Genomic DNA, 13596 nt, shown 5'->3' with positions numbered 1-13596 from the left:
TCTCCTCAAAGGTTTGGTTATGTCTAAGAGAATCCTAACCCTTGCCGATTTATCCCACCCTACTCCATCCAAATCAACCTCCAATAAATATCCAAGACTTCCCCCAATCATCCTAATATGGCCCTCCGACCGACTTCACATCGAAAAATTATATAACCGCACCCAAAATGGGCATAACTTTAATCCAATGTTCGAGGGTTGAATATCGTCATCAATTTCCTGAAGCATGACGAGGAGTTGATCAAAGGTCCATGGCCTCCCTGCCAAGACCTTGTTTTTGTCACATTGGTTTGCGAACTGAACGACAAAAAGGCCGTTCTCAATCTTCCTAAAAAGAGCCGCTTTGGCGATGAGCCAAATCTGATTTAGGGTTCGTTTTTGGGCTTCGAAATTAAAAGTTCTTACTGTCATCACCTTTCCCACCAACATTAGATCAAAATTGCTCCTGTCATTGGTTTCGAGGACGTCATCAAGTGCAATGATTCGGTATTCCTCTGCTGTGATTCTCAAACTAGAGACCTTAAAAGCAATATCATTAGTCATTCGGCCGACGACGATCCCAAGGGGGATTACAAGGCTCGACAAATCGAGTGGGATGAATGAAGTGCCAAGACTTGGAAACCCAAACTCAGAAACCCAAATTCTAGAGAAACTTAGAGAGAGACAGCTTTTTAAAATCTTATATGGACTTTATTATGTTATAACTACTTCTTTAACGGACTACTATCAATAAAATTAGTTTTTTTTTTTTTTTGAATAGTAAAATTAATTCATTAATAAAAAGTCATACGACATCTACATAAGCAATCGAAAACAATAAAATTAGTTGATAAGCAAGATAATTGACTAAAAATTTAGTACATACATTGAATTCTAGAGAATAGAGATTATCATGCAGGATAATAGAAAAAAGACATCCAAGGAAAAATAAGAAGAAAAAAATGTACTAAGCCAACTATTTTGTACTGTTGCTTTCCTTTTTTGTCTCTCTTTCCCCCCCTTTTTCTTCCAGGATAAACATTAGTTATTACTTATTACCAATTAACCCATCAAGTATAATATAGTAATAACTAACAAATTTCTGGAGAGAAAGAAATCTATGCAGCAGTATTAGAGTCTTGTTGATCACTAGTGTTAGGGGCCGTCCAATAAGATTTGACGGCAAAGAGAAGCTTCTCTCTTTGAAGGGGCCCATCCTCATGGTCAACTATTTGACTATCCCATTGTAATGCATCTGTTATCTTCTTTATTTTCACCAATATATCCACGTCATCTCTGAAAATTATACTTCCTTCCGGCCTTAATATCCTGTCCATCTCCAATAAAATATCCTCCATCTCACATCTGCACCATATTCAAAGATAATAAATTAATAATAAAACTAATACATTACAGTTTGTTTGATATTATTTTCTGTTTCTAATTCTTTTTGAGAACCAAAGAAATATGAAAGTTTGAAAAATATTTTTTTGTTTTATGTTGTCGTCTTTTAAAATTGACAGGTTTTATATAAATGTGATTAATTTTAAGTTTATTATACTCTTTATATCGAATGACTTTTAAATTTATAAAATCAAATAAAACTAATAGTTGTATAAAACAAGCCCTTGGTGATTAATTATCCCTAATGGTTATTATGTTAAGTTGATATGAGTATATAGTTTAAACATATTATTAGCTGGACCAATTTAGTTTGGGTAATGAGGATATTTGCACACATACATGTACTACAGTGCAAATTGCAATATTGAGTTTGAGAGTTTAGTTTTACCCTACTAAATCAAGTCCAATCAAAGCTTTGAAACTAATCTTTTACTAAGTTGAATTAAAAGTGATAATTATCATATTGTTAATTCACTAGTATCTGTGTCATATTATCGAAATCCTTAATCAGTTTTTATTACAAAATCCATTTTTAATACACCTTTTTTAAGATATATTATCCCATCTATAGTAAATATTAATTTTGATATTCGACATTAAGGATTAATTGTATAATCCAGTTATATATTTATACATTTTTGTCAAGTTCAACATTTTACCGTACCCTTTGTAACTTTATGTGGAACTTCTTTGTTAGATCTAAGAATAAAAAAGATCATAACAATCAAAATAATACCTATCCTTGTAGAGTGTGAAAATCGAATCTGCATGAATAAAATCATAAGTCCTTGGATAAGTAGACATTGCTTCACACCTAGAAAATGTAATGTCCAAAATTATAGTTAGTTTCTTATTCACAACTACCAACAAAATAAACTAAGTATAAAACAGACGAACAATATAGTGTTTTCTACTTACCAACTTTGGTAAGTTCCAATCAACCCCCTTTCATAGATCACTCCAAGAGTATTAACCTTAGCTTCCACAGGAACCACATTCATCACCCAAACCGGATCATCCACCAAACCCGCCGCGAAACCACCCAATTTGGCGTTCATGTCTAGAAGGTTCCGGTACCTTCCTAGCTGCCCTAACTGGTTATTTACTGTTTTATAGTATGATACTCTTCTCTTCCATAATTTCATGTCTTCTTGAAATATTTTTGGAGTTACTCCTGTTGTTCCACTTCTTATTCTAGGTGGGATTTCAGTCAACCTTTTTGGCCATTTTGCTAAGTGTCCTCCTGCAACTTCTTTTTCCTCCGAGACTTCTGGTAAAGGAGTGTGACATGTCTCCAAGTTTGTGTACCTACAAATATGTTGGATAATGTTGTTAATACAATGATGAATATATGCTTTTGAAAAAGGGTTAGTTACAGAAGTATATATATAGTTACGTAGATTATTTTATATCATATTTTGGTGAAGAAAAAGTGAGACATTTCTCCAAGTTTTGGTACCTATATGGACGGCGACGGACTTAGAAATTATATGCAACAGGATCACTAGTCATAAGTATCTCCGAAACAGTAATATTAATATAAAAGAGGTCTTTTTTTAGCGTTAAGTGGTCAGTAAAGTCCTTTTTACAATTGATTAACACTTTTATCTACATTTATACAATAAAAATTAGCTTTTTTCTCATACTATTTTCCTCCAAGTATATGACCCACTTCCATGTATATACACCCACCACTGCCTATATATATGTTTTTAAAGTTTTGAAAATGACTTAAGTACTCAATACTCTATTATAGTTTTGAAATTAAAGTACGGTAACTGTTATAACGGATGTGAGGAAGAACAAATAATGAATGCAAAAACAATAAAATCAGACACCAGAATTACGTGGTTCACCAAATTGGCTACGTCCACGGCAGAGAGAGAGAGAATATTTTATTATGAGAAGAAACCAGATTACAGAGAGAACAGAGTGTTTTTCGTAGTGTAAAAGATAGGTTAAAATAACCTATTTATACAAACCCGCTAAAAACGCGTTTTCCGCGTTATTTCCCGATCCGCCCGGGCGAAATCCGCCCGACCGGGCGGTCCCCAGTTCTCCCAGATACGTTTACGCGCCCGACCGGGCGAGATCCGCCCGACCGGGCGAAACAAACGTTTCCCAGATTGCTCCGCGCCCGACCGGGCGAGATTCGCCCGACCGCCCGGGCGAGACGCAGTTTTGCGTCTCTCGTGCATTTCGTCGAACACTTCTTGAGCACCACAATTCAAGGCATATTCTTACAAATCTCCACCTTGACTTGAATTCTCTCATAATCACCAGAAAACCAGATGCATTGATCACAACGCCCAGAATCTCCCAAACACCAGATTTGTCCCAAAAGACAACCAGACCAGATTAGTCCCTAAGGACTCCAGAATTGCCCCAAGAGGGCAACTAACAATCACGAATATTAAGTAAGTCCAAGCAATGTTGGAACTTACTCTGCGGAACCGGCTTGGTGAACATATCAGCAGGATTATCAGCAGTTCCTACCTTCTTCACCTTAATCCTTGTCTCACTCCTCAGAAAATGATATCTGACATCAATATGTTTAGTCCTCTCATGATGGACTTGATCCTTTGCTAAACATATTGCACTTAAACTGTCACAGAACACAGTTGCTTGATCATGATGTAGACCCAAATCACTGATTAACCCCTTTAACCAGATTCCCTCCTTAGCTGCTTCTGTCAAGGCCATGTACTCTGCCTCAGTAGTAGACAAAGTTACAGTAGGTTGTAAAGTTGCTTTCCAACTCACCACAGAACCACCAGAGTAAACACATATCCAGTCATAGACCTTCTACCATCTACATCTCCAGCATAATCAGAATCAGAATATCCTGCAACTAACAAGCCATATCACCTCCATAAATGAGACCAATATCTGACGTACCTCTAAGGTACCGAAAGATCCTCTTGACTGCCTGCCAATGCTCCTTACCAGGATCACCCATGAACCTACTAACCACACTGACTGCATGTGCAAGATCCGGCCTAGTGCAAACCATAGCATACATCAGACTCCCTACTGCACTAGCATACGGAACCCGACTCATGTACTCCTTCTCCTCAGCCGACTTAGGTGCAAAGCCACAGACAAATGACTATTCGAAGCACTTGGAGTATCTATAGGTTTTCTGTTGACATGCCAAACCTTGACAATATCTTCTCAATATAACCCTTCTGTGACAAGAAAAGTTTCTTCTGAGTCCTATCCCTATAAATTTCCATCCCCAAAATCTTCCTTGCTGCACCCAAATCCTTCATTTCAAATTCAGCACTGAGAAGTTCCTTCAATTTCTGAACATCTGACTTGTTCCTGGCAGCTATCAACATATCATCCACATATAGCACTAAGTAGATGAAAGACCCATCTGTCAGCTTGTTATGATACACACAACAATCATATGAGCTCCTGTTGTAGCCTAGCTTCATCATATAGCTATCAAACTTCTTGTACCATTGCCTTGGAGACTGCTTTAGCCCATATAAGGACTTCTTCAACTTGCAAACACTGTTTTCTTTTCCTGGAACCTGAAACCCATCTGGTTGAGCCATATATATCTCCTCCTCCAACTCTCCATGTAAGAAAGCTGTTTTTACATCTAGCTGCTCAAGCTCAAAATCCTGATGTGCAACTATCGCTAGTAGCACCCTGATGGAAGTATGTCTGACTACAGGCGAAAAAATCTCATTATAGTCTACACCCTCCCTTTGTGTGAACCCTCTTGCAACCAGTCGAGCCTTATACTTGACCCCTTCTTCAGATGTCATCCCCTCCTTTTTCTTGAAAACCCATTTACAAGTAACAATTTTTCTCCCTGAAGGCTTAGACACAAGCTCCCAAGTCTCGTTCTTATGAAGTGACTCCATCTCTTCCCCCATTGCAGCAAGCCAATGGGTAGACTCCGTACATGTAACTGCCTCCCTATAGGTTGATGGCTCATAGACATCCACCTCTTCAGCGACCTGCAGTGCATAAGCTACCATATCTTCAAACCCATATCTACTTGGAGGTTTACCAAAATTTGTCCTTATAGGACGTTCCCGTGCCAGGCTAGGCGCCTCCTCACTAGGTCGAAGATGATGGTTCTTCAGAACCAATGTGTTGATCATCACTCTCATCATGAGTGTCTTGCTGCTCCACCTGTTTATCAACACTACTACTATCTGACACTTCAATGGACATCACATTAGGATTAAACATAGAATTTTCATCAAAGACTACATTTCTACTAAGTATAACCCTTTTTCAGACGGAGACCAGATTCTATAACCCTTAACTCCATCCCATAACCCACAAACACTCCCTTTTAGCCCTTGGTTCTAGTTTTCCTTCATTCACATGATAGTAGACATTACAACCAAAAACTCGCAAATCTGAGTATCTGCAGGCTTACCTGACCACATCTCATATGGTGTTTTGAGATTGATCCCAGAATGAGGTCCACGATTTATCAAATAACATGCTGTATTGACAGCTTCTCCCAGAATCTTCTAGTCATACCAGCATTAGAGAGCATGCACCGAGCTCTCTCCAGAAGTGTCTGATTCATCCTTTCTGCTACACCATTCTGCTGTGGTGTATTTCTGACAGTGTGATGCCTAGCAATCCCTTCATTTTACAGAACTCATTGAACTCAGACAAACAAAATTCCAGACCATTATCAGTTCGTAGCCTTTTGATCTTCTTCCCAGTTTGATTTTCAACTAATGCCTTCCACTGCTTAAAATTATTGAAAGCTTCACCTTTTGACTTCATGATAATCAACCAAGTCATTCTTGAATAATCATCTATAAAGATACAAAATACCTGTGACCTCTCAAAGACTCCACGCGTGAAGGACCCCAACAATCAGAATGGATATAATCCAGAGTACCTTTTGTTCTATGAATGCCCTTAGGAAACTTGCTACGATGTAATTTCCCAAAAACACAATGCTCACAAAACTCCAGGTTTGTGACCTTATGGCCACATAGAAGATCTGCCTTGGAGAGGATTTGCATTCCTCTCTCACTCATATGACCAAGTCTCATGTGCCATAGCTTGGTCATATCCTCCTTCTGAACCTCAGACGATGCAACAGAAGCTGAACCTGAGATAGTAGAACCCTGCAGAACATACAAAGTACTACGCTTGACCCCTTTAAAACCTCCTTTGAACCCTTGCAAACATACACAATCCACCACTCCCTCTGAAACTGAAACCCTTACTGTCTAGTAGACTAAGTGAAATCAGATTGTTGGTCATCTGTGGAACATGCTTAACATTTTTCAAAGTATAGATAATATCATCATGAGTCCGGATCTTGATAGAGCCTATTCCAACTATCTTACAGACTGCACTGTTAGCCATCGAAATATTTCCCCCATCTACCTGCTCATAAGTAGTAAACCACTCCCTATGAGGACTCATATGATATGACGCTCCAGAATCAAGAACCCACACATCACTATATGTTTTCTCATTTGCCACTAGAGCAAGGTCATCCTCAGAATTCGAATTTTCTGCTGCAACAGCAGCAGACCAGAACCAGACCCAGATTTGTTCTCCTGATGCTTCTTTTTAGGACATTCCTTCTTCCAATGCCCCTTTTCCTTACAGTAGTTACAGATATCATTAGGTTTAGGACCCCCTTTAGAATTTCCAGATTTCTTAAAATTCTTTTTACCCTGTCCTTTACCACCACTACTACTGGCCACTAACCCAGAAGACTGACTTTCTGTACTACTACCAGATGCCTTATGGCGCAATTCCCTAGTATGCAAAGATGATCTAACTTCTTCTAGGGACACAGAATCTTTACCAACAATGAAAGATTGCACAAAATTTTCATACGATATAGGTAAAGAAACAAGCAGAATTAAAGCGGCATCCTCATCCTCCACCTTCACATCAATATTACGCAATTCTAATAAAATTGTATTTAATTGATCAAGATGATCTCTAAGAGGCATACCTTCCTGCATACGCAGGCTGAACAGACGTTGCTTCAAAAGCAACTTGTTGGTTAGAGATTTTGTCATGTACAAACTCTCCAATTTCAACCACAGACCAGATGCGGTTTCCTCCTCCGCGACTTCAGTGATTATGTCATCTGCCAGGCACAACATAATCGTTGAATGAGCTTTCTCCTCCAGAACGGCCATCTCAGCGGTGACTAAATCCGTTGCTTTCTTTGCCAACGGTGCCCACAACCCCTGTTGCTTCAGTAACGCCCGCATCTTGATCTGCCACAGACTAAAACTATTCCTCCCAGTAAATTTATCGATTTTGACATTCACTCCAGACATCTTTCTCACACAGATCGAAAACCTAAGCTCTTGATACCAATTTGTTATAACGGATGTGAGGAAGAACAAATAATGAATGCAAAAACAATAAAATCAGACACCAGAATTACGTGGTTCACCAAATTGGCTACGTCCACGGCAGAGAGAGAGAGAATATTTTTATGAGAAGAAACCAGATTACAGAGAGAACAGAGTGTTTTTCGTAGTGTAAAAGATAGGTTAAAATAACCTATTTATACAAACCCGCTAAAAAACGCGTTTTCCGCGTTATTTCCCGATCCGCCCGGGCGCCCGGGCGAAATCCGCCCGACCGGGCGGTCCCCAGTTCTCCCAGATACGTTTACGCGCCCGACCGGGCGAGATCCGCCCGACCGGGCGAAACAAACGTTTCCCCAGATTGCTCCCGCGCCCGACCGGGCGAGATTCGCCCGACCGCCCGGGCGAGACGCAGTTTTGCGTCTCTCGTGCATTTCGTCGAACACTTCTTGAGCACCACAATTCAAGGCATATTCTTACAGTAACAATCTTGGTGCGTGGCCGGACTTGACTTACAATATTTACGTACATATGAATTTTTCTATTTATTAAGTTTCAAAAGGGGTTGCTAGTCAAAATTAACATTGAAAGTAAGCAAAATCTTATATGAGATCACATGCAATAATCTTTAAGCTACTACTAATTTCATCTAATGCACGTTGTTAAAAGTATAGTTCTAGACTTCTAGTAAGATACGATTTCAAGGGCATGTTCTCCTCAGCTTATTTTCAGTTCAGTTCAGTTCAGTTCAGTTCAATTCAGTTCAGTTCAGATCAGTTCAGTTCAGACCAGTTCAGTTCAGTCCAGTTCAGTTCAGTTCAGCTCTTGACAATACTTTTACTCTCACATATCACTATTCATTTCAGTTCAGTTCAGATCAGCTGTTTTATGCCGAAGAGAACAGGCCCTAAGACTTATCACAAACATTTTTTCTTTCCTTTTGGCGAAACCTGTCAACACAAGTAGGCATTTTCTTTTCACTAATCAGTTTCACCTAGTCTATAATTAATTCAAAGAGTGGTACACAACCTATACATCATTTTTATAGTCTACTATGCTTATTTTAGTTACTACCGTATCAACAAGTAACATAGTGATTAATGACTTCAATTATGAATAATTAATTGACCATCATAGACGACAGTGATTACCTTACAACAACATTATATTCTTTAATAAGAAAATATGCAATGATATGTGGTTAGGTTATTGTCATATATCACAATAAGAATCTAAAAAAAGTAAGATTTTTAAACTCTAATAAACAGAAGATAAATTCTAAACAACATATGGTCAAGTTATTGTCATATAGGAAAATGCAACAAGATTGTGTGTTACCATAAAAATTAGTTGCTTAATATGTAAATACTACCTCTATTTTTTTAGTTATATAACATTTGATTATTTTAATATACTAAAAAAACAAAAGAAGTATTATAGTCCGATCGAGGGAAAGAAACACAAACCAGGCTTGATCAGGGTTTGGAGTTGGGCAAAAGGGCTGGTTTGTATGAACTTTTTGGTTACGTTTGCAATGCATGTGATTGATTGGCTTCTGCCAAATAGCAATATCTCCTTTCTGTATCACTTTCTTCCAACAAAGGTTTTTGGCTACATTCTCTATTCTAGTTTGTTCTCCATTTAGGTCTTCCCTGCTTCTCTGCCATCCCTTCCAATACTTCTTCCAATTGATAGGAGGGCCGGATAAGATCCAATATCCGCCGGGTCGGAGCACTCTATCAACCTCCATCAAGTACACTCCATCTGTTACAATTTTATACAAAAACAACAAATTTCATTAAAGTAATTTAAATGCTCGTTATACTTCCTCCGATCCAGGCTCCGTTCCATAACATTTGCAACACTTTGAAAAAAAAAACTTTCATATTTTTAGTCAAAGTGTTACAAAGTAATTCAAAACGGAAAAAGTATATATTTATAATTAGAGTAAAATAGAAAAGGTCACCATCAATAAATTAACCAAATCAATATCGGTAAGATATTAGTCCAAGAATGTTGGAATGGAGAAATTACCATATTGGTCCCAAGGAATAAGGCAACGAGAGCAATGAGCCATGTCAAACGCCCTTGAAGGATAAGGGAGTCTCTTAGAAGCCATAACACCAATCAAAGCAGGGACCCCACGTTCTAATGCGAATTGAACCTGAGCTTCATGGGTGTCTTTTGGTGCAAATGACATTGCCAGTATGTTCCGAGATAGCAAGTATGCTCCCCAACTTGCAACCTATTTTACAATATCAGTTAATTCCAACAGTTAATTATCTGGATTTTTACTTACAATATTTTGACTTTTTACCATTGGTGTTCTTAGTTTGACAATGAATTATGACTAATATATGATACAAACTTTAGCATGCAATATGTTGTTGGATTCACCTCAATATATATATTTTTACAAGATCACAAATAAATTATTAGAAATATTAATGGGAAACGTTATGTTATTTGTGACTTGAAATCTTGTAAAAATGGCATAAGACTAACTTTGAATGCACATATTTCTCAATCTATAAATGCTTCTGATTTGATTCAAATTGAAGGTGATAGCTTGTTCCAAAAGCTTTTCAATGACAGGTTATATGCCCAATTCTGCTGAGAAATGAGAAAGTTATAGTTGTTGTAAGAAGAACTGACGAAACTGGAATTTCGTCCCGTGCGCCCAACCGGGAGGCCCGACTAGGCGACTCGTTTTTCACGGGTTTATATATATATTTTTAACCCTAAGTTTTTAAGCTGTCATTAGATAGGAGACTATTCTAGGTTTTATAAGGGTTTTCTTTTGATATAAAAGAACTCTGCTTGGTGATCATTGTTTCACAGACTTTAAGCCATTAAGATTTTAGGACTTTTTGTATATTCTCTTTGTTTTTCTCCATTACAGTGAAGAAGCTCTCGAATCCCCCACATGTGGACGTAGGTCTAATTTGACCTAACCACGTAAATCTTTGTGTTTTTATTTATTTTTTTATATCATTTTTCACATTTTTATTATTTCATTGATTTATTCCGCATTACTCAAACGCTACACCACCTATTTCCAAGTTATATGTTGAAAAAGATAAAAGTTAAAATGGTACAAGTAAAACAAACCGAAAAGGTAATTGATATGGCGGGTCAACTTGGCTTATAGCTAAATAGGTGCGCCGCTCGGTTTGGCCCAAACCACCCAGGCCCCTTGTGCAGTAATAAAAGCACAATATATATCAATTTTCTTTAAAACGCCTTATTATGAAATAAATAGATTAATATTTAATACACATATACTACGATACTTTGGCGAAAAAAAGTTAATGTCTTATGATTTTATGCCATATATATCCATGTATTTCTTACCAAAACAGTACAACCACCACACGTTTATGGACTTTTCCGCTTTTTCATCTCTTATGTTGAAAGTTGAAACATCTAGTGCAACAGTTTCAAAATCTAAAGTAATACAACCAAATTAATTTAGACCTTTTCATAGTTCATTTGGTTTTTAGTTTTACCTCATGATTTCTCGAGAATCACCTTATTAGTAATAGTTCCCAAAAGGTTATTATGGTGAAACCAATACTGAGGTGAGAAAGACCATTTATGGGAAGCAAGCAATATTTACTAATATCTACATAGATGATGCCTATCTAGTTTCTTACCATCCCCGCCCAAAATACAAATCTTGACCATACACAAGCCTTGTTCATTATAACAGAAAATGATACATCTACATCTACCTACCGAATAATCTACCTAGCTTAGTATAAATAGACCATTATAAAAAAAACTATTAATAATATTATCTTAGAATCCATTAGTTATTTATTAATGTGTATAATAGTATCAAGAATATCTTCGCCCAGTGATTAAGATTGAGATGCTGCGAACGATAGGTCATAGGTTCGAACCTCCCCTCTCCTTCTTTGTACTGCCTTCGTAACTCATATGGATAAAAAAAATTAGGGTAATGATATATGTAGCCCTAAGGGCTACATATAAGCATTAAATACATTTCTTTAAATGGAAACAATTTAAGAATTCAAGACACATTTTCACATCAATTGAGGTAATAAATACTTGATTCAATATTTTATTTCTATTTTAAGCACCTTATACATAGCCCTAAGGGCTATGTATATCATTTTCCAAAAAATTAATATGTATAATAGTCAAAGGTTTTTCCCATTATTACTACTCCCCCTCCTAGCCTCCTTGCAATATTAAGACAAAAGATAATAACTCACAACCTTTCAACTCCACATGCACGTCCCCCTCCTTATCTAAACTACGTTCTCCCACCATAGATATATCATCCAATGAAAACACACTATAAATATAACTCATAATCAGAATATTCCAACAAAATCAAAATAATTAAAATCACCCACAAAATAACACAAACATTCCAACAAAAGTCAAGCAATAAAAAAACAAAATTAATAAAATTTAATCTTACCCCACAACCAGTGTCAATGGCAGTCCTAATAGACCCATCATTAAGATTAATTAATCTCCCAATTTCATCAATATAAGCACCAGCACCATTAGGAAACATGGTCCCACCTCCAGGGAACTTGAACCGGTCACCTTCGAACCGGATCCAATTCTGAACCGCTTTCTCCACCGTTAAATGTTTGTGTGGTACGTTATCATACCATACATAGTCCCTACTAACGGGCCACTTAAACGGGCTTTTATACCCGAATGGGGCGGGTACCCGGCACTTCAGAAGTTCCCATTTCTTAGGACAATGTCTTTCTCTATATATGAGCCTATCTCTTGTAAATTTCACTGACCTTCTTCTGTCCTCACACGGGGTGTACTCGCTGTACGTAATGTCGCACGGCGGGTACACCCGGTTTGAACTCGAGTCCGACGCGGATGGTTCATGGTTCGCCGTGTGGTGAGCCATGAAGTCCAGTGGACTCGAGTGAGTGCTGTTTAGAGTGGTAGTGCATGTGATGCTCGTACTAGTGATGGCAGGGCCGCTATTGCGACTCTGCCATATTGCAAGGAGGTAGAAAAAGGAGCATACGAAAGTAACGAAAATTAGAGTTGATATGGTGGGTTTGTTAGTGTTTTTTATTATTGTCCAATTCCAATATGAGGAAGAAGAAGAAGGTTTTGAGGTGGGATTGTATGGTGAGTCTATACCTCCCATGATTTTTGCAACTTTTTTGTTTCTACTATATTCGGGTGTTTTGGATTGTGTTCTTTTCTCTACTTATGGGTGATGAGTATTTATCGAGAGGGAGAATTAGAGGGAGAAGAGTATTGGAAATAGTTTTTTTTAAAAAAAAAAATTTATGGGTGTGTTTTTGTTTATGTATGGGCCGAAGGATTTTGATGGTAAGAAGCGAGGAAAAATAGGTCGTATCTTTCATTGAATCTTGTTAGAATTTTGGGGGAAAAGTCAAAGGACAATGGAATTTTGGTTTTACATTTTTGTTATAGTGTGATGTTATATCGGTGGGTGTTTTCTTGATGCAGTCGGAATTATCAAAGGAAAAGCAAGCGCAATTTCTAGTATGAATAGACAAATTTAGTAACTTTACAAATAATAAATCTGTTAAAACTCCAGAATCCACTATTAAAAACTAAAAAAGTAGAACTCTCAAATATTATTATTAAGATAAAAGCTGCATGTTAATGACGGCTAATAATGTTTAAATAGTCTAAACAAAATCCTAATACGAAAATTAGCAAAATAACAAAATACAAAAATAATTAAAATGTTATTTTTGGGGACTAAACGAACTAATCCAGATGGCTTAAAACCCCTGTAGGTCACGAAATAGCGATGAGTTGGACTTGTTAGCTTGTTTCCCTTTTCGAAAAGGTATTTTATTATTAAGGATTCTCACACAGAAGGCCGACTAGT

At 37.3% G+C, this 13596-nt stretch overlaps 1 protein-coding gene across 1 annotated transcript; it reads right to left on the bottom strand.

Annotated features, from left to right (window-relative positions):
- Window positions 1-802: 802 nt before the first annotated feature.
- On the bottom strand, window positions 803-13175 carry LOC104906436 (probable methyltransferase PMT15). Its single transcript, XM_010695181.4, has 6 exons — window positions 12172-13175; window positions 9753-9963; window positions 9185-9482; window positions 2302-2691; window positions 2120-2197; window positions 803-1344 (listed from the first exon to the last, which is right to left on the bottom strand). The coding sequence occupies exons 1-6, from the start codon at window positions 12874-12876 to the stop codon at window positions 1098-1100; spliced, it is 1929 nt and encodes a 642-aa protein (XP_010693483.2). The 5' UTR covers window positions 12877-13175; the 3' UTR covers window positions 803-1097.
- Between the last annotated feature and the right edge of the window lie 421 nt (window positions 13176-13596).

The sequence above is a fragment of the Beta vulgaris genome, chromosome 3 (assembly GCF_026745355.1).
Source record: "Beta vulgaris subsp. vulgaris cultivar EL10 chromosome 3, EL10.2, whole genome shotgun sequence".
Classification (NCBI taxonomy): Eukaryota; Viridiplantae; Streptophyta; class Magnoliopsida; order Caryophyllales; family Amaranthaceae; genus Beta; species Beta vulgaris.
The sequence above is the reverse complement of the archived record's forward strand: the minus strand, read 5'-3'. Positions and strand labels throughout refer to the sequence as shown.